The 17,913-nt window shown below is 52.4% G+C and overlaps 1 protein-coding gene across 1 annotated transcript in view; it reads left to right on the forward strand.

Annotated features, from left to right (window-relative positions):
• The window catches only part of JPH3 (junctophilin 3), a 54,695-nt gene that overhangs the window by 30,080 nt on the left and 6,702 nt on the right, over positions 1–17,913 (forward strand). Inside the window, exons 3-4 of the mRNA XM_051805725.1 lie at positions 7,983–8,107; positions 13,137–14,059. Of these exons, the coding sequence (XP_051661685.1) occupies positions 7,983–8,107; positions 13,137–14,059 (1,048 nt within the window). The remainder of the gene's footprint in view (positions 1–7,982; positions 8,108–13,136; positions 14,060–17,913) is intronic.

Below are 17,913 nucleotides of genomic sequence, written 5' to 3' on the forward strand. Positions count from 1 at the left end.
TTTGGGAGAGGGAACCACCTGGAGCTCGGCTGCAGCCTGGGGGCAGTTCCCTGTCCCACCACTGCCCATGTCTGGCAAAGTGACAGGTCTGGAGAGAGGCCAAACCTCAATCAGTCAGGTGAGACAGTGGCATCAAAGCCATCCTTTCCCAAGGCAAATCCCAGTCTGGGCTGGCAGGCACTGGAACACCGGGATGTGCAGGTACTGCCTGGCCGTGTTGCTCACCTGCCTCCTCCAGAGCTTCATTCCAAGTGACAGATGGCAGGGGATGAGGCTCCCTCTCCAGATGTTGATTATCTTGTGAGCTGTGAATAACATCTCAGGGCAGCCTGTGCATCATCTCCATCAGCTTTGTCCTTGCTGGGGGGCAAGAAGTTAAAAGGAAGGAAAACCCACCAGGAGGGAAACGCAGAGTCTGCCTGGCCCTGCTTATTCCATGTGTCCCTTGGCCAGAGAGATGCTGGGAGCATCCTGGCTGATGGTGGCAGATGTGCCTCTGGGTACCAGCTCCACCTGGCTCAGCCCTTTGAAGTCAGAGGAGTTTGATTTTCTTGTGCCAGGGCTGGGATTTCCTGTTTAGCAAAAAAAACGGGGATAAAATGAACAAATTCGAGAAGCCCCATGAATGGTTTGGGATGGTGGGAATAAGGTGAGCTGGAGAGGATCATGGTGTTATGACTGTTTGGACACTCTCATCTTCTCCACTGGGAAGGGCCCAGCTTAGAGATGTGGTTTGAGTTGTTTCTCTCAGAATTTTGGGGACATGACCCATCCCTGTACCACAAGTCACCAAGACTTTGCATCTTTACATGTCATGAATTCAGTTCTCCAGCAAAACTGATTTTATCTACTTCAAGGCAAGGCACAGGACACAAGGATACAGCCTGGGAATTTTTTTTCCCTTACTTGGATTTAAAAATGGAATTTCAGTACAAAATAGCAAATGACACCCCAGTGAATTCACTCTCCATTTGTAAGCTCCGAAAATTTAAAGGTAGGGAAGGATCTGGCACAGGTGCCTGGAGCTAAATGGGAACTGGCTCCATCCCCGTTTCCATGAATTTGGGAGTTCATGCATTCCATGCCCCAGCTGGGCCACAGGCACCTGCTCTCCACAAGGTCTCCCAGCTGGCCTGGGAATGGTTTCCCCCCTTAATGTGACATTTCCCGGTGTAAAACCACAGGGAAACTTGGATTTGGGCTTTTGACCACAACATTTTCCGTGCTTCGCTGTGTTTTGCTTTCTTGGGCAGCAACAAACACACTGAGGAGCTTTTTCAGGATTAAAGGGTTTGAGGTTTTTTTTTCTTTTTCTTTAATTCTCTTGAAATGTGACTTTCAGAGCCATTTTTTCCAAGCCTGCAATCCCCGTTCCTCCTGTCCTGTGCCATCCCAGCCTTCCCCAGCCCTTCCCTCTTGCTCTCCCACTGATGGGAGGTTTCCTTCTACTCCTCCCTGCGCTCAGGTGCACAGAGCCCAAGCAGGAATGATCCATCCTCCCATCCCAAACTCTCCCAGTGGAGCTGGGAAGCCTGGCAGCGGGTGTTGGGAAGCCAGGCTTTCTCTTTGCTATGCACAGCACCTGCTTTGTGTCTGGCTGCAAAGAGCCAGAGCAGACGGTTTTGGCTGCATTACGTCATGTCAGAGGTCACATTAAGCAGCTTTTTTCCCTTGATTAAGAATTCCAGAGATGGGGGGGATGGGGGTGTGGAGGAAAAAGCAGACAGAGGGAGCGGGCAGGGAAATATGCCTGTGATAAGCAGGTAAATGGGAATTTATGCACAGATAGCTAATTGGTGTGTCTAATATTCCACCCCCTGAGTACAAGCACTGTATTACTGCCTTCACAAATCACTCAGGGCGAGCCTGGTGCAATAACAACGAGCCGGGAGAGCTGTGAAAAGAGCCAAGCCGGAATTAAGAGCGGGTTTTATCGGGGCAATAAATGCCAGATAGGGAAAATAACAAACAGGTTGTTAATTGCTGCCATCTCCCCGTTCCCTGAAGGCATTGTCTAGACAGAGCCTGGCCCTGGGTCGTGCCTACCCCGACCCTCACCGGCAGGTTATTGCACTGGGATCTGGGGTTGGAGAGGTGCTGGATACGGGATGTGTGCCAGGTGAAGCCCATGGAGGGGGAAAGGGAGGCAGGATGGGCACTGCAGCTCTCCCCAGCTCTGCCCTAAATCAGGGATGCTCCCGCAGAGGTAAAGCCAGACAGTCTGCAGTGCCTATTAATAATTCAGTCCCAATTTGTCCCATCTAGGAGAGCATGAAGACCAGCCAAGCCTCCCCTCCTCACAGGCAGGGATGGAGATGCTGCCCGGAGCTCGCAGAGCCTCCTGGTGCTGGTTGCAGCGAGCGATCCCACGCTGGCAGGGCCGGGAGCTGGGAACGCCTCTCTTTTGCCATCCTGGAGCGATTGGATAGCCTCGGGAGAGGGTTGCATCAGCATTCCCATCTCCCAGAGCTCTGGGGTTTGGTTACCGGCATCGATCACTTGGGGACTTGTGCTTTGTGTTTCTTAGTGCATCTCTGCTGGATGCAATTAGGGCCAGATCCTGCTCTGCTGTGCCAGAGGGAGTGGAAAACAACCCCTGGGGAATCAACACAGCTGAGGGACTCGTGCTCATACCAACCTGGGTTTTACACACGGGGAGGTTGGACTGTAGAACTCCTTTTCCTTGTTTCATCCAGCCATCCCTTCCCAGGACAAGGTGCATCCTGAGGCTTTCCCTGAGCCCCTACTGCTTCTCGAGAGCTGGGGTTGGATGGCAGAGCCTGCAAATGCTCTCTCTGAATTTTTCCTGAAGTGTTTTCTCGCAGCTGGTGTGTGTTTTAATTGAATTTCGCCATTTGAAAAATACATGAACCTCTGTAATGGAGGGAGAAAACATTCCTCCTGTAGGAAGATAAAGATGCATTTAAAAAAAAAGCACCAAAACAAAAAAAAAAAATCAACCCCAAAGCTACCTGATTACATATTGACCTGCAGACAGAGTGAATCCAGTGGAGCCAGCCTGGCCCCTTAGGAAAACTTCAGGCTGTTCATTATGGCCCAGGATGAGCTCACTGGCAGATTAACTCCATCCTCACCACTTGTGATGCTAGAAGCCCTTAGTGTTTGCAGTGAAGCCTTCAGTGGTTTACAAGTTTTCCATGAGAATATGGACCACTGGGTCCTTTTACGTGGTGCAAAGTGTTTAGGACTTGTTGCAATCTCATATATGCTCCTGTTGAGGAGCTGGAGAGCTCAGGAGAGGTTTCCATCGGCTCTGGATGTGGGATGGAGGAGAGCTGGGTGGTCTCCATCCCTGCAGATGATCCTGACAATAAAGCAGGAATTTCATACTTCCCTGTCAAGCCTCAATCCCACTGAGAAGGAGGATCCCTCGGCCAGGCTTTGAGTTCAGGGGGGCATCAGGGAAGTGAGGAGTTTGCTTGGAAAGGAACAGAAATCCCTTGGCGAGATCTGCCATGTGAATTTCAGGAATTTTCTTTTGCAGAAATCTTGTCCATATGATGCTTTTTAACATTTAAATCGCCAATAATAACAATAATGCAGATTTTCCCATGTCCAGCCCAGAGCTCCCTTTGACCCCAAACATGAGTTTGCTCAGAGTCTGCTGCCTGTTTTTTTATTGAGGAGTGTGTTTTTCATACAGAAATGCAAGAAAAATAGGAATAAGTATGGCAAAAGCCTTACCTGGATCCAGCTCCCCCTTTGCACTATCACTGCACTCAAACAATGGGCAGAGAGAGACTCAGTAGTGAACCAGGTTTTCTGTGACTCCAGGTGCCATCCCAGAAATTCCAGGTGTCCCATTTATAGCTCGGAAATGTTTCTGGGGTTCTGTAAACTTGCTCTAATTTCCAGCCTAATTTTTAAGCAGTTTGTCCCACTTGTTCTCCTGCCAAAGAATTCCATTAACCAAAACACCTCTCAAGCCTCACCTGGTTCTAATTTTGCTTCCTTCCTTCCTGAATCCATCAGGATTTTGCTGAGAGCTCCTCCCTTTTTGGGTAAACCAGCCCCCAGTCTCAGGTTTGCAGCAAAGGCCTTGCATTGACTCCTTTCTCACAAAAAGCCAGCCCAGAGTCACTGCTGGAATTCCTAAAAAGCCAAGTTCTTCCTTGCAAACCAGTTGATTCCAGCTTCTTATAGATTAGCTGGAGCTGATAAACTTGGCATTAGGAACCAGGCACAGGTATTATCCCTTCCCTTGTCAGCTCCAGCCAAATCACAAGAGATCTGCAAAGATTTACAGAAATCTGGTTGGTTGGGATTTTTCCTGCCTCCTGCCAGCTCCCCTTGCCAGTTTGACCACTTGCCCACTCATCCTCCAAGAAGAGTGAGTCAGCTTGGCAAAAAATTAATAAATAAAATATTCCAAGCCAGTCCCAGCATGGACTCTCTGCCCTGACACAAACTGGACCCTTGGGACTGAAAAGCCATAAACCATCCTGGCCAGCACCCCTCTGGCTCTTCCCAGCCCTGTCCTTGCTGAAATACCCTCTCCCAGTTCACCTTGGATAGTGAAGTGCACTAAACCCCTGGAATCATGGAATGGTTTGGGTTGGAAGGGTCATTAAAGCTCATCTTGTTCTACCCCCTGCCATGGGCAGGGACACTTTCCACTAGACCAGGTTGCTGGATTCATCCCAGCTGGAGGAGGAGGCTGAGGATGCTCAGAGGTGGGAGGAATTAAACAGCTCCTCTTGCATCACTCTTCCCTTCATCCCATCATGAGCCCACCGGAAGAAGATGATCTTTAAGGTCCCTTCCAACCCAAACCATTCCATGATTCTATGATTCATAGGGAAGGATCCAGCCTTATTTTGACTGTGGTTTCCAGCAAAAATCTATGGCAGCACTTAGGGCAGGAGAAGAAGAGTGATCAGATCAGGTCCTGTCCATGTGTCATGGAGAAAAACCCGCTTTGCAAGGAAATAAACTCAGGCAATTAACTGGGAATTAAGATTTAGCGGCCACCACGAGCAGCAGGAACGTGTAGAGGAGACAGCTGTTAAATTTGGGATGTGACAAAGTCATGCAAGCACTAACTGGATTACTTGCATTTATTTGGGAATACTGATGTATTTTATTATGCAACATATAGATCACTATAATTCTGCTTTTCACTCCACTGGCGGCTCCCCCCCCCCCCCCCCCCCGAGCGTCTTAGGGAGCTTTGCAAACAATTAAGCTGCGCTTTCCATCCGCTTTGGGGGAATCCAGGGTATTTGGGATCGGAGATGGCTTAATTAATGGGATTGATTTTTAACCCTCTCTGAGCCAAAGCCTCGAGTTTTAGCTTTCAAAAGTTCGCTGCTCTTCCTGGGCTGATCGTGGGATGAACTGGCCCAGAGGTCACTGGAGTGAGTTTTCCAGGGACACAAATGCATTGGTCCCTCCAGGGATGGTGATTTTTACCCATTTAGGTTGGACATCAGGAGGAATTTCTCCATGGAAAGGGTGCTCAGGCATTAGAAGGGGCTGCCCAGGGAGGTGGTGGAGTCCCTGAAGGTGTCCAAGGAACAACTGGACGTGGCACTCAGTGCTCTGGGCTGGGTGACAAGGTGGGGATCGGGCACAGGTTGGACTTGATGGTCTTGGAGGGCTTTTCCAACCTCACTGATTCTGGGATTCTGTAAAGGGAGGGGATGATAAATCCTGGAGAGAGGAGCAGAGCTTGGGCGATCCCACAACCCCAGAATTGGGTGATAGCTCCATGTGTGCTCCTGCTGCTCTGCAGACACCTCCATGTGTCCCCACGACCCTTGGAGATGGCACAAGCTGCTGTTCAGCACTTCCAGCCTCCTTCCCTGGCAGGCAGTGACAGATAAGTGCCTCCAGTTGCCTCTCCAGGGAAGAGTTTCAGGAGGCAGAGTGTAATCCTGCCTGCTGAGTTCAGTCCAGACGCTCTCAGACGTTATTAATCCTTTGTACCAAATCAGCAGGGACCTACAGCCTGCTCTAGGAATGTGCTGCAGGATGGGAGGGACAGGCTCATCCGCAGTTTTCAGTCCAGGAGACAGCAAAGGGATAGATGGATGAAGGACCTTTGGATCCACATCTCTGGGAGGCTCTCATGGAAGGTGTCAGATGTTTAACAACCTCAGTGTCAGTATCTGAATTTCAAGCCTCAAGTGGCCCCATCCTTGGTACTGGGGGGGTTTAATCAGTGGGTCTGATGTCCCAGCCTTTCCCACAGACCACGTTGTGCCAAAAGTGTGGCCTAGAAGAGACCTGGAGAGGGACTTTGGTCAAGGGCCTGGAGTGACAGGACAAGGGAAACTGCTTCCCACTGCCAGAGGGCAGGGTTAGATGGGATATTGGGAAGAAATCCTTTCCTGTGAGGGTGGAGAGGCCCTGGCACAGGTTGCCCAGAGAAGCTGTGGCTGCCCCATCCCTGGAAGTGTCCAAAGCCAGGTTTGACAGGGCTTGGAGCAACCTGGGCTGGTGGAAGGTGTCTCTGCTCATGTCAGGGGGTCGACCTGGGTAATCTTTAAGGTCCCTTCCCACCCAAACCATTCCATGGTTCTGTGAAAAACGGGAGCAGTTTGTGCCTCCTCTCCTAGCAGTTTGCTTCACCTCCTGCTTGGAGCATCCCTGCTCCTCCTAAAAGAGAAGTGGGATACCTGCCAGGGAATGGGCTGTAACATGTTTGTCCACTCCTCCAACCCTGCACGAGCGTTAAGCAAAGAGAGCACTGGACTCAAGGTGGGTAAAAAACCATTTCAACCCAATTTTTGGTTGCACTGGTCACAGAGGACCTGTGAGACCTGCAACAGCATCACCACAGCCCCTCCACCACCTTCAACAGCTCTAGAAAACAGGTTGGATCCACTTCCAGGGCTATTCCAAATAAGCCCATTGAGGTAAATAAAGCATTTATTAAAGCAAGGACACTTGGAAAGTGTCAGCACTGGAACACAAGTGATGGCACCAGGAGAGGGAACCAGGCGTCTCTCCGGGCTCAGGGAGGTGACAGCACAAAGTCACACACCCCCTGTTTCATAGCCCTGGTTTGTGCCACATGATGTGATGCCAGGCACATTCCTGGCCCTGTTTTCCATTTCTAGGAGCCTGACAGGAGTGGCACTCCTCCCCGCACAGATGTCGGGAAATTAGAGGGAATTCAGAGAGCGGCAGAAAAAAAATGATTAAAGGAGATGGAGGGCCTGATTTTGGAGGGAAAAGAAATCAGCTGAGCTATTTATAGTGCTGCCTGCACCGGGGTGGGAACAGGAATTTTTAAAAGTGCCTGGATAGCTCGGATAAGGGGAAGGGACAAACCAGCCTCCGGAGGATGCTCGCAGAGAGGCTGTGTGAGGGTGTAAATCCGGAGTGATGGGATGAAATGCCATCAAACACGAGCATTTGGGGAATCATTGGTGAGTGCAGGGGACAGTTGTTCATCCAGAGTGAAAAGAATGCCCTGAGAAAGATGTGTTAAGGGGTGGTGGAGGTGGTACCAGTGCCAAACCCCCGTTCCAACCTCTTCTCCCAGTATTTATTTACATCCAGCGTTTTACGCAAAATGTGGGGGTGGGGATGGAAATCTTCCTTTTTTCATCCCAAAGCAAGTGGTTTTGGTTAAAAAAAACCCAAACCAGCTTTAAATTCAGGCCTTCAGCCCCAGAGGCTTGTGGGAGATGCACGGAGAGGCTGCCGGGCTGGGATCCCCCACAGAGGGATGTGGGATGGAGGGGACCAGCCTGCTCCGGGGTGATGCATCCCTGGGGGAACAAAGCATCCTGCTCCTGTTTCCAAATTGATTTCCAGGTTGGGAAGCAGCTCATGAACATCTTGTTGCTGTAACATCCCTCATTCCTCAGCGAGCCCCAAGGTCCCCATGACAGCTCCTCTGCCACAGCCAAAGGGTTTCAGAGCAAAGGGGTTCTGTGGGGGCAATTTGGGGTTGTCCATGCAGGGAGGAGCTGCCTAACATGGTCCTTGTGTCTCCTGTTGCCTTGCAGGACCTCTCACTCCAGGGCCAAGGCAGAGGCGGCTGTGACAGCGGCGCAGAAAGCTCAGGAGGAAGCGCGGATCGCCAGGATCACTGCCAAAGAGTTCTCGCCTTCCTTCCAGCACAGGGAAAACGGTCAGTTCTGAGCCCTGCAGAGACCAAAAACCCCCAAAAATGAGCCCTGAGCAGAGGTTTGGTCTGTGCCCACAGCTCCCAGTCCTCACCACGACTCTTGGGGTGGGAAACCTCTCAGCAAAACCAGTTTTCAGGAGATTTAGCTCAAGGTTTTCAATCTTCAACACTTCCACCTTGTTCAGGGTTTTTTTGTCTCCTCTTTTCACACCAAAACACTCCCATTTTTTTAGTTCATAGTCTGTGATGGTTGCACAGAAAAAAAACAACAAGAGCTTTGGATGGAAAATGCAAACACAGATGGTCCCAGAGGTCACCACTGATTTTACACCCATGGCTTGTGTGGTTCATGATTTCTCTGGAATGCCTGGACTGGCACACTCTAAGACCTGATCCTTCCCTTGGCTGTGCAAATCAGTCATGTACTTGTGCCAAGGTGTTGGAAAATCCATGTTTGAGCTTTGCCTGGTGGCAAACCCTGCTTTCCTTCCATCTTCTTCAGCATTCCTTCCCAGTTTGTCCAGGTTTGTGCTCGTTGGCAAGAGGTTCAGGCCCAGCAAAGGCTCAGGGAGGAGGGAGCTGAAGCGAAGCCGTGGTCAGTCAGGGGTCTGCAGGGAAACTCCAAGTCCCCACAGCAATAATTAACATAATAATTAATATATGGGACTGGGTTTATTCAAAAGTTTTCCTGCACCAAGCCCAAATTGAGAGGTGTCTGTCATTATTGTCTTGCCCTCCCAGCTCTCTAACTGAAGATTACTCACTCAGCTTAATCGCTCCAGGGGCTGGTGCTGGTGACTCACGTTCTCTGAGGATGGGAAAAGGGATCATTGGATCTTTTGGCCCAGCCTGCCCATGCCCCAGTCCTCACTTACCCATGGCACAGAGGCTGTGGGGGCGGCTGGGGGCATCCCATAGCTCAGCAGGATGAGGCAGACGGGGTCTGGGGGCTGACTCCAGCCATGGACCTGCCTGAGCTGGGGCAGATCCCCATCTAGGAGACATCCATGGGCATTTTGGGATGGGGGAGCATCCCCCTGGCAGAGCACCAGAGCCCCACGCAGCTCTGTGCTCGCTGAAGAATGTTGAACACCCCCACCCCCCCAGCATCTCTCCTGCCGAGGTGCAATTTGTACATCAGAGATCTGAGCTTTCTCGCAGGTCTGTGTGGTCCCAGGGGCTCCTTCAGCCCTGAGATATTCCTCATCTCCATTTCCTCTTGCCAAGAGACTTTGCTGTTTTAAATCACCTCTTGGAAAGATATTTTTAGGTAATACATTTTTTACTACCTCTCCAGACAGGGACACGGTGCTTGACTTGTGCCGGGGTTCGTGAGGCTGCTGCTCCCGGTTGGGTGGGTTGGGAGCGAGTGAGGGGAGGGGAAGGGAGGCGGTTCCACTTAGAGCACATTAAAAAACAAACACATCATCCGAGATGTGTCGGGAAACGGGGAAGCGCCTGCCGAGCGACTCAGGCACATAACAACTGTGACACCCCACGGACCCCGGGACCTCAGGCTGCAAACGGGCGGGGGGGGGGCTGAACAGGGGTGGGATAGCTGCCACCACACAGCACGGCATTGCAGGGGCTCTACGTGCCCACCTTGCACAGGATCGTGGGTGCTGGATGTGCCCCCCTGCACAGGATTCAGGTGCTGGATATGCCCCCCTTGTTCAGCATCGTGGGTGCTCTGTGTGCTCCCCTTGCTCACCATCATGGGTGGTGAATGTGTCCTCCCTGCCCAGGATCACGGGTGCTGGATATACCCACCTTGCACAAATGCCACGGATGGTCTGTGTGCCCCCCCTTCCACAGGACTGCGGGTGCTGGATGTGCCCACCTTTCACGGGGTTGTGGGTGCTCTATGAGCCCCCCTTGCACAGTTGTGGGTGCTGGAATTGATTCCCTTGCACAGGATTCGGGTGCTGGATGTGCCCCCCTTGCACAGCACTGTGGGTGCTGGATGTGACTCCCTTTCAGGGTGTTGCAGGTCCCAAGTGCCACCCCCTGTGCACACTGTGGTGGGTGCTGTGCCACCCACACCATGGGTGCTGGATGTACCCTCCTGGCACAGCATCGTGGGTGCTGGATGCGCTCCTTGCAGTGTGGTGGGTGCTGGGTACCACCCACCTTGCCCAGTGAGTGCTGTGGGTGCTGGGTGTCCCCACTTTGCAGGGTTTTGGGGGGCTGGGGGGCACTCACAGGGGGGTTCATGACCACCACCATCCTGTCCTGGTCATTCCCACAGAACAGGACTCCAGACCTTCAGGCAGAGGCTCCAACAACCCCTTTAGGGGCGAGGTAAAGGTGTTTACCTGGGAAAAATGAAAATATCCCTGCTTAGTATCCTGCATCCTCTCCCCTGTGGTTTTCCATCTCCGTCAGCCACAGGGATCTCTCCCACCCCCATCACTCTCCCTGTGGTCGTTCCTCCCTGGTTCCTGGATGCAGCAGGGTCAGTCCATGGTGCTGGTGAAGCGAGTCCCCCAAGGTGACAGCAGCACACCAGTGTCAGAGGCAGGAGCTCAGCACCGCACCCAAATCCCAAACGTGGGTGCTCCGGGTGCCCGGGGGCACATGTTTGGCTTTGAAGCCTCCTGGGCTGGGCACAGCTGCCTCGATCCTGCTGGAAATCCACAGTCAGTGCTCCGCACCCTCCTTCGCGCTCTCACAGCCGTTCTTCCAGGAATATCACGTGCTTCACGACTAATTTTAGCTCGGAATAATTGTTGCACATCCTCGGGTGTCGAAAGCCGGCAGGACGGCACCGGTGCATCTGCCGGATTCCTGCGGGAGGAAACGCCTGGATCCCTGCGGGCTCCGGGACTGGGGGGCAGCACCTCGTCCCTGCTCCTCCCAGAGCCCCAACCAGGGGCTGCAAAACTCAGGGAATTAACCCCTGGAGAGGCAGAGTTAGATCAGCTCGTTGCAGGTGTGGGTGGGGAACATGTAGGATGAGGTGGGGCTTAGTAACATGATGTAGGTCTCCAGGGTGAGGATGCTGGAGCATCACTGGGCTTTCTTGCCCCTGTTGTGGGGCTCTGGGGATCAGGGAAGGTGCAGGAGTGGTGGGTGTAGCAAGGCCATGGCTGGTTGTGCCATTGGAAATCAGCTCCTCGGAGCTGGTGGGAAGCTCTCAAATCTCTGGAACTCCGGCAAAAGCCCTGGAAACCTGAATTGTGGAAGATTCCTGAGACAAACGGGGACACGCCAAGTCTTGCGTGAGCCCGTTCCAACAGGTGGCTTTCCAACCTTCTCATACAAAGCCCTTTATTCCCTCTGTGCCTCAGTTTCCTATTTGTGGTATCAAAGGCTGGCTGGAACGGGAATGTCTGAACAACAAAATCAGTTTGTATTTTATCCCAGGGACATTTATTCTGCGTGAAAACAGAGGGGGTGAGCTCCACCTTTGCCCTTCACAACAATTTCCCGCCACTATCAGGATTCCTCAGCAGCCTTGGATAAATCCCAGGAAATTCAGTCTCCAACATACAAACAGGGACACAGGGAACAAACTAAGGCTGAACTGAGTATTGTCTCCAGAAATTGAGTCATTAGGAGATCATTTTCTATAGATTGCTTCAGTAGGAGATTTCTAAGCTTGTTACTATTTACTTCCCCTGTAAGAGCTTTGGTGGGGACATCCAGCCTCACACTCCCATGTGCCCCACATGTATCCCAACCCTGACGTGGTGGGACTTGGGAGTAGCTCTGGGTGAAGGCACATCCCAGCACCAGAAGCTCCCCAAAAAGATGTGAAAGAGAAAATTCCTCAACAGAAGTGGAAAGATCAGAGCAGGCACTTCCAAGCATTTATTTTTAAACAGTGGCAAGAAATTGAGCTCTTCCTTTTGGAGCCTCATTTCTTGTCTGGCCATGGCAATCGCAATTAGACGCATTTCAGGGGCATTAGGCACTTAATATATTTATCAAATTATTCCCGTAATTTAGCATGGCTTTAGCTGGGAACAACTTGAGAGGGGAAAATGAGAATTAACCACTATTGGCTTGAACCGCCTTGAAATAATTCGGTGTTTCATCAATGATTAACAAGTTGGAGTTTTTTTGTTACTGTCCAGAGAAGTGAAGTGTTCCTTCAGCAGCAGAAGACATTCAGTCCCTTAGAAGTCCCTGTCCCCAGGGAGACACTGTCTGGGGAATCTCTGGGTTTGAAGGGAATGAAAAGACATGAGCAGGATGGAATAAGGAGGATGGTGTATGTTGTACGTGGTCCTGCCTGTGTATGTGAGGCACAGCCACCTGTGTCCTCTCCAGCACAGCCAGGGGGGCTGAGGAGGGAAATGTCCATGTCCTCCTGGTCTGTGTGGGACAGGAAAGCTCTTGGATAAAAGGTTTGTGGGATTTTCCTTGCACATCTGATGTGGCCATCTCCTTATGAAACCTTCGAGGTGAGATTTCCCTTCTGCAGCTCACAGCTGAAAGCTGAGGTGTTTCCCATCCAGGAGAGGTGTGGGGGCTGTTGGCATGGGATGATCCATGGGGCGTCCAGGAGCACACAGTGATCCCAGTGGCACCCAGCACTCATGGGGTGATCCCAGTGACGCCCAGCACACCCACAGAGCACAGGGTGAGCTGTGAGCTGCCACCAGCCACATCACACATTTCCCTTCTTATGCTTCCAGACGGGGACCTGATGGGAAAAGGTGATCAGGTGGATCACAAAAAACCATACTAACCCCCTGCAGCAGCTTGGCATTGTTAGTGGCTTCCCCATGTCCCTGAGGCTACAAAACCATTCCCATGCCGGCTGCAGCCGCACCGGGCAGCTCTGCGGGTGCTGGGGGTGATGTGAGGGCAGGTTTGGTGTCAAAGCAGCGGTGCCTTTCTCTTGCTCCAGTGGCACCAGCTGTTTATTGTGCTGTGGTGCTGCTGTCCCGATCCCACTCCGCTGTTCCCCACCATCCATCACTGTTCTGCGAGATGAAAACCCCGGTGGGCACCCACAGAATGGAAATAACCCTGTCGCCTTTCTCTCCCCCTTTCTCCTCCCCCTTCACGGCTGCACAAAAAGGGCTCGAATGCCAGAGACCGAAGCGCCAGAACTCGAGCGATGACATTGAGGTCCTGTCCACCGGGACCCCCCTCCAGCAGGAGAGCCCCGAGCTGTACCGCAAAGGGACCACCCCGTCCGACCTGACCCCCGACGACAGCCCGCTGCAGAGCTTCCCTGCCAGCCCCTCCTCCACGCCCCCCCTGGGCCCCTCCTGCAGGAACAAGAGCGCCCACTTCTCCAGGCAGGTCTCGGTGGACGAAGAGAGGGGTGGGGAGATCCAGATGTTGCTGGAGGGGCGTGGCGGGGATTACCTGCGACCCAACAGCTGGAGCAGCGAAGAGAAGGCCGGCGGGACGCGCGGGGTGAGAAGCGGGACCCTGCGCGCCGGGCAGCTGGGGGCGGCCCCCGCCCCTGAAGACTACAGAGGTCGGAGTGGAGGACACAAACACTCGGCCTCCAACCACAAGCAAAGAGAGAGGTGGACAGATTCCCCTGCCACGGTTTCATGGACTTCCCACCACAGGTCCCACAACCACAGCTCAGGGAGCTCCAAACTGCCTGAGCTGGACGAGGAGAAGATGAGCAATTACGAGATGGAGATGAAGCCCCTCATGAGGATGGATTCTTATATGCAAGAGATTCACACCCAAAAAAGACACTACAGCAAAGGGGGAGGCTGCAGGAGCATGGCTGACGACCACCGTGGGGAAGAGCGGGGCTTCGGGGTTCAGAGACTGAGGTCTAAGTCCCAGAACAAAGAGAATTTCAGGCCAGCTTCCTCTGCAGAGCCCACGGTGCAGAAACTGGAAAACCTGAGATTCGGGGACAAAGCTGAACCTCGGCTACTAAGGTGGGACTTAACCTTCTCCCCGCCACAGAAATCTTTACCTGTTGCACTAGAATCTGAAGAGGACAGTGGGGATGCGCTCAAATCCAGTACGGTGAGTAGGAGAAACTGTGTGTGGAAATCTGGTGGAGAAACCTGGTGCTGCTGTGGGTCTGGGATGGGAAGGAAAACTGAAAAACCTGAATTATTGTTGGGGTTTGCCTTGAATCCCCCCTTCCTCACTTCTCCCATCCTGTGAGGTTTTCCCTGCAGGCTGCTGTGGTGGGAACAGCAGGATTTTCACTGGAGGATGTGAGCAGCAAGTTTGAGTTTGTTTTGCAGCCCAGCTCCTGGTACAAATCCATTATTGCTGGGAATCTGGTGGAAAAGCTGCAGGAGTAGACAAGGCATTGGTGATGGTTCCTTGTGTTTTGGTGATGGCAACAGAACTTCACGGTGGTCCAGGAGTGTGTGGAGGACAACCCCTCGTGAGACATCCCTCCCTGGGCTCCTCATTTTGGGAGGGATGAGGATACTTTGGGCATAAGAATACTGCTGGGAAGAGCAGGAGGTGTTCAGGCCAGAGGAGAGGAGACAGAGTGATCTTCAAACACATAAAAGCTGCTGCAAAGTGGAAGGGAATAATCTGTTCTCATGAACAGAATTAATGGGCTTAAATTCCAGCCTTAGAGGAGGGGTGAGCCATTAGCCATCGCTAATGAGTTGAGGGCTGTAATTAATTGCCTGGGGAGGCTGTGGTGGATGGGGGGAGGAGGGGGTCTAAGACCTGGTTGTACATCAACAGCTCAGATGGAACCTGGGCAGAGCTGAACCTCCTTGGGAGGAGGCTGAGCTGTGTGATTTTCAGGTTCTTTGCCACCCTGGTTTTTGATGATTCCTGGATTTGTCATTGGAAGCTTCCTTACTTCCTCACTTGTTCTCCCTGTTGCTTTGGCATTGCTGGAAGAGTTCATAGGGGTCTGATGGGAGCAATGGGGAAGCCACCACTGCCCCAAATTGCCCCTTGTTGAGTCAGCACCAAACACAGGGCAGGGCTGCAGGTCCCATGCTGGATGTCCCAGACCTACACAGGAGAAATGGAAAACCTATAATGCTCAGGCAGTGATATTTCAGGCTCTGGCAGAAGAAAGGAGCTAAATCTCCCTGTCAGGGGAGCAGAGGATGGTGCTTGGTGATTTGGGGTCATGGAACTGAAATGGATTTGTCAGTCACGCTGAAAATTTGGGCTCGAGGCACGGTGGTGTGTAAGGGATGATTCCCGTTGCCATACCTACAGCATCCCTGCTCCTCCAGCACTCTGCCAGCACAGCCAAGGTGTTGGCATCTCCAAAGGTGGGAGAGAGGAGAGAGTGGTGGCATCTGCAGCCCAGGAGCAGCCAGGATGCAGGAAGGACTAAACTACAGATCTGCCACAGCTTCCCTGCTGTGGCTGTGGATAAATCCCCCCCACACACAGCCCTGAGCTTTCTGCCTTCCTGTTCATCCTGTGAGCTCGGTGCAGGCTCGGGAGCACCCACACGGCTCTGAGGGGGAGCTGAGCACGGAGTGTGCTGGTGTCTGCTCTGCAGGACATGTCCTGCCAGCCCTGAAAACACAGAGCTCCAGTGAATTCAGCCCTGAGCACACCCCACTGAGCCAACCCGCGGGTGCTGAACCATCCAGGCTGTCCTTACCTGCCTGTGTGGATGCCTGGAAGCACTGGAGACATGACAGGCAGCATTAGGAGCCTGACAGGCTCTCACAGGGGAAGAGCAGCAGCAGTAATTGCACAGACACCAACCCTGTTGAAGTCCGTGGGACTCACAGATGCTGCAGCATCTTTGACAACATGACCTCCCGTGGCAGCAGGGAGCTGGGAGAGACATGAATCACAAAGGAGGGATGAAACCACAGTTTCTCCTCACTGGGAGCCACACGATCTTCCTGAGATCTCTGGCACAAACAGTCCTGGGGTCTCTCCCCGCCCACCCCATGTCAGACGCGCTGCCGAGACTTCCACCTCACACATAAACCTCCCTCCACAACTCTGGAGGAAAATAGCCACTAACACAGCATCACTGGCTATTTCCAGGGAGTCCTGGGCACTAGGGAAGGGGCACAGCCTGCATGGAAAAGCGCATGGAAAAGCCATTAGGATGCACATCATACTTGTGAAGTGCTGTAGCTGTGGAGCAGCATGTTCAGTTTTCTCACATTCATAACCGAGGGTGGAACAGATGGCGAAGGTTTGGGAGGAAGCTAATGTAATACAGAGGAAGAGATAATATGTGGATTTAAATAACCTACAATGCCAGCAACAATTTGTTCTAGCAGGAATTGCACAGTGCTAGCAGGGTTTGGTTCCAGGGGCCTGGCAGGGAGGGGGTGGTCAGAGAGGAGCAGGGGAAGGTGTAGGAGAGGAATGGGATGTGTGTTCCAACCTCCTGCCTAAACCCATGACCTTGCCTGCACTTGCCATTAAGGCCCTCAAAGCATTTCAAATTTCAGTGAATGTAGTGAGTCCCTGAGGAAGAGGAGGGTCAGACTAAGGGGGAAAGATTTATCCTACAGTCCCCACATCCACCTCCGTGTGTGTACTCAGCAACGCGGAACATTCACCATTCACACACTTAATCCTGCAAAAACCCACTGCATCCTGCTCATGCTCCAGCTCTCTCCACACAGAATGAAGGCTCCCAGTTTCCCCAAAATTCCTCCATTTCTCACACTAGGCTGAAATTCCCCTTCCCTTCGTCCTCCCTGGTGAGCGTCAGCTCCGGGGCAGGGCCGGCTGCACACACATGTCCGTGCACATGTGTGTGTGTGTGTGTGTGTGTGTGTGTGTGTGCCCACACTGCTTCAGCTTGCATGACAGCCTGCTTCCCTGGGATCCACAGCACTGCCATCTGGGAAGCTGCTCCCTGCAAAGGGCATTTCTCATCTCCCAGGCAGCTGGGCTGTTCCAGAAAGGTGCCTGCCAATGAGCAGGAAGGATGCTTGGAGCTGAGTAGGGCTATTTTTGCCCTACCTGGAGTATCCCTGTGCCGAACTGAGGTCACCCTCCCAGCTTAGCTTGTTTTAAAAATAATCTGCCATAAACCAGCTCTACACAAGCCATCAATGAGCCCAGTGAGCTGGCTCTGTGTTGAAGGGCCAGCTCCAGCTTCCGGACAAGGCACACCTCTGGCAGTGCTCACCAGAGAAGGCTCAGGATGCAGGGCTTACAAAAACACATTCCAAAAAAACACTGCTCTTGATTTCTCTGGACCAGCTGGAGGCTGTGGGGTCCCTTGTATCCAGCCTTTTCCATCCCTGCACACGTAGGGGTGCACACTCCAGAGAGGATTCAGACTTACAGGTTGCTCTATGAGCTGTGGGAACTTTTCTCTGTCATTTTTCACCAGTCCTTTTAAAGAAGCTCCCATTTGTTGGAGCTGCGCGTAAGTAATTGAAAAATACTCTTAGGAAGGTCATTTCTTGAGGCCACTACTCAATAACACTGATGAAATTCAGCCCTGCTTGGTGTTCGCTCTCAGGGGATTTGGGGGTTTCGGGGTCATTGAGCCAGTGCTGAAGCCACACAAACGCTTTAAAATTACATTTAAAGCCACCTGATCTCTCTGTGTCTCTGTGTGCACTGACCCCTCATGCACAGAACAAACTCCCATCAATTGTCAGTGTTGGGGCAGAGGGAAATGGGAACCAACGTGCCGGGACCGGTGTCGGTGTTGTCGGATTAAGGGATTTATAGGAACGTCACCATCCTTTCCATCCTTAAAGGCCCACAAGGCACAAAGCTCAAGCCTGTGCCTGGATGCTTCACAGGTTCCTGGAGCCTTTGAGGAGATCTAAAATGGGAAAGGAAAAAAGGAATTGTTGAGAGACTGAGAAGGGAAAGTGGCATTCTAAAACGCCAGCAACCCTTTTATCCATCAGCACAAAACACAGCACATTGTAGGGCTGGGGGGG

Source organism: Manacus candei, unplaced genomic scaffold (genome assembly GCF_025592945.1).
Source record: "Manacus candei isolate 608988 ecotype Guabito, Panama unplaced genomic scaffold, ASM2559294v1 h1tg000065l, whole genome shotgun sequence".
In the NCBI taxonomy this organism is placed as follows: domain Eukaryota; kingdom Metazoa; phylum Chordata; class Aves; order Passeriformes; family Pipridae; genus Manacus; species Manacus candei.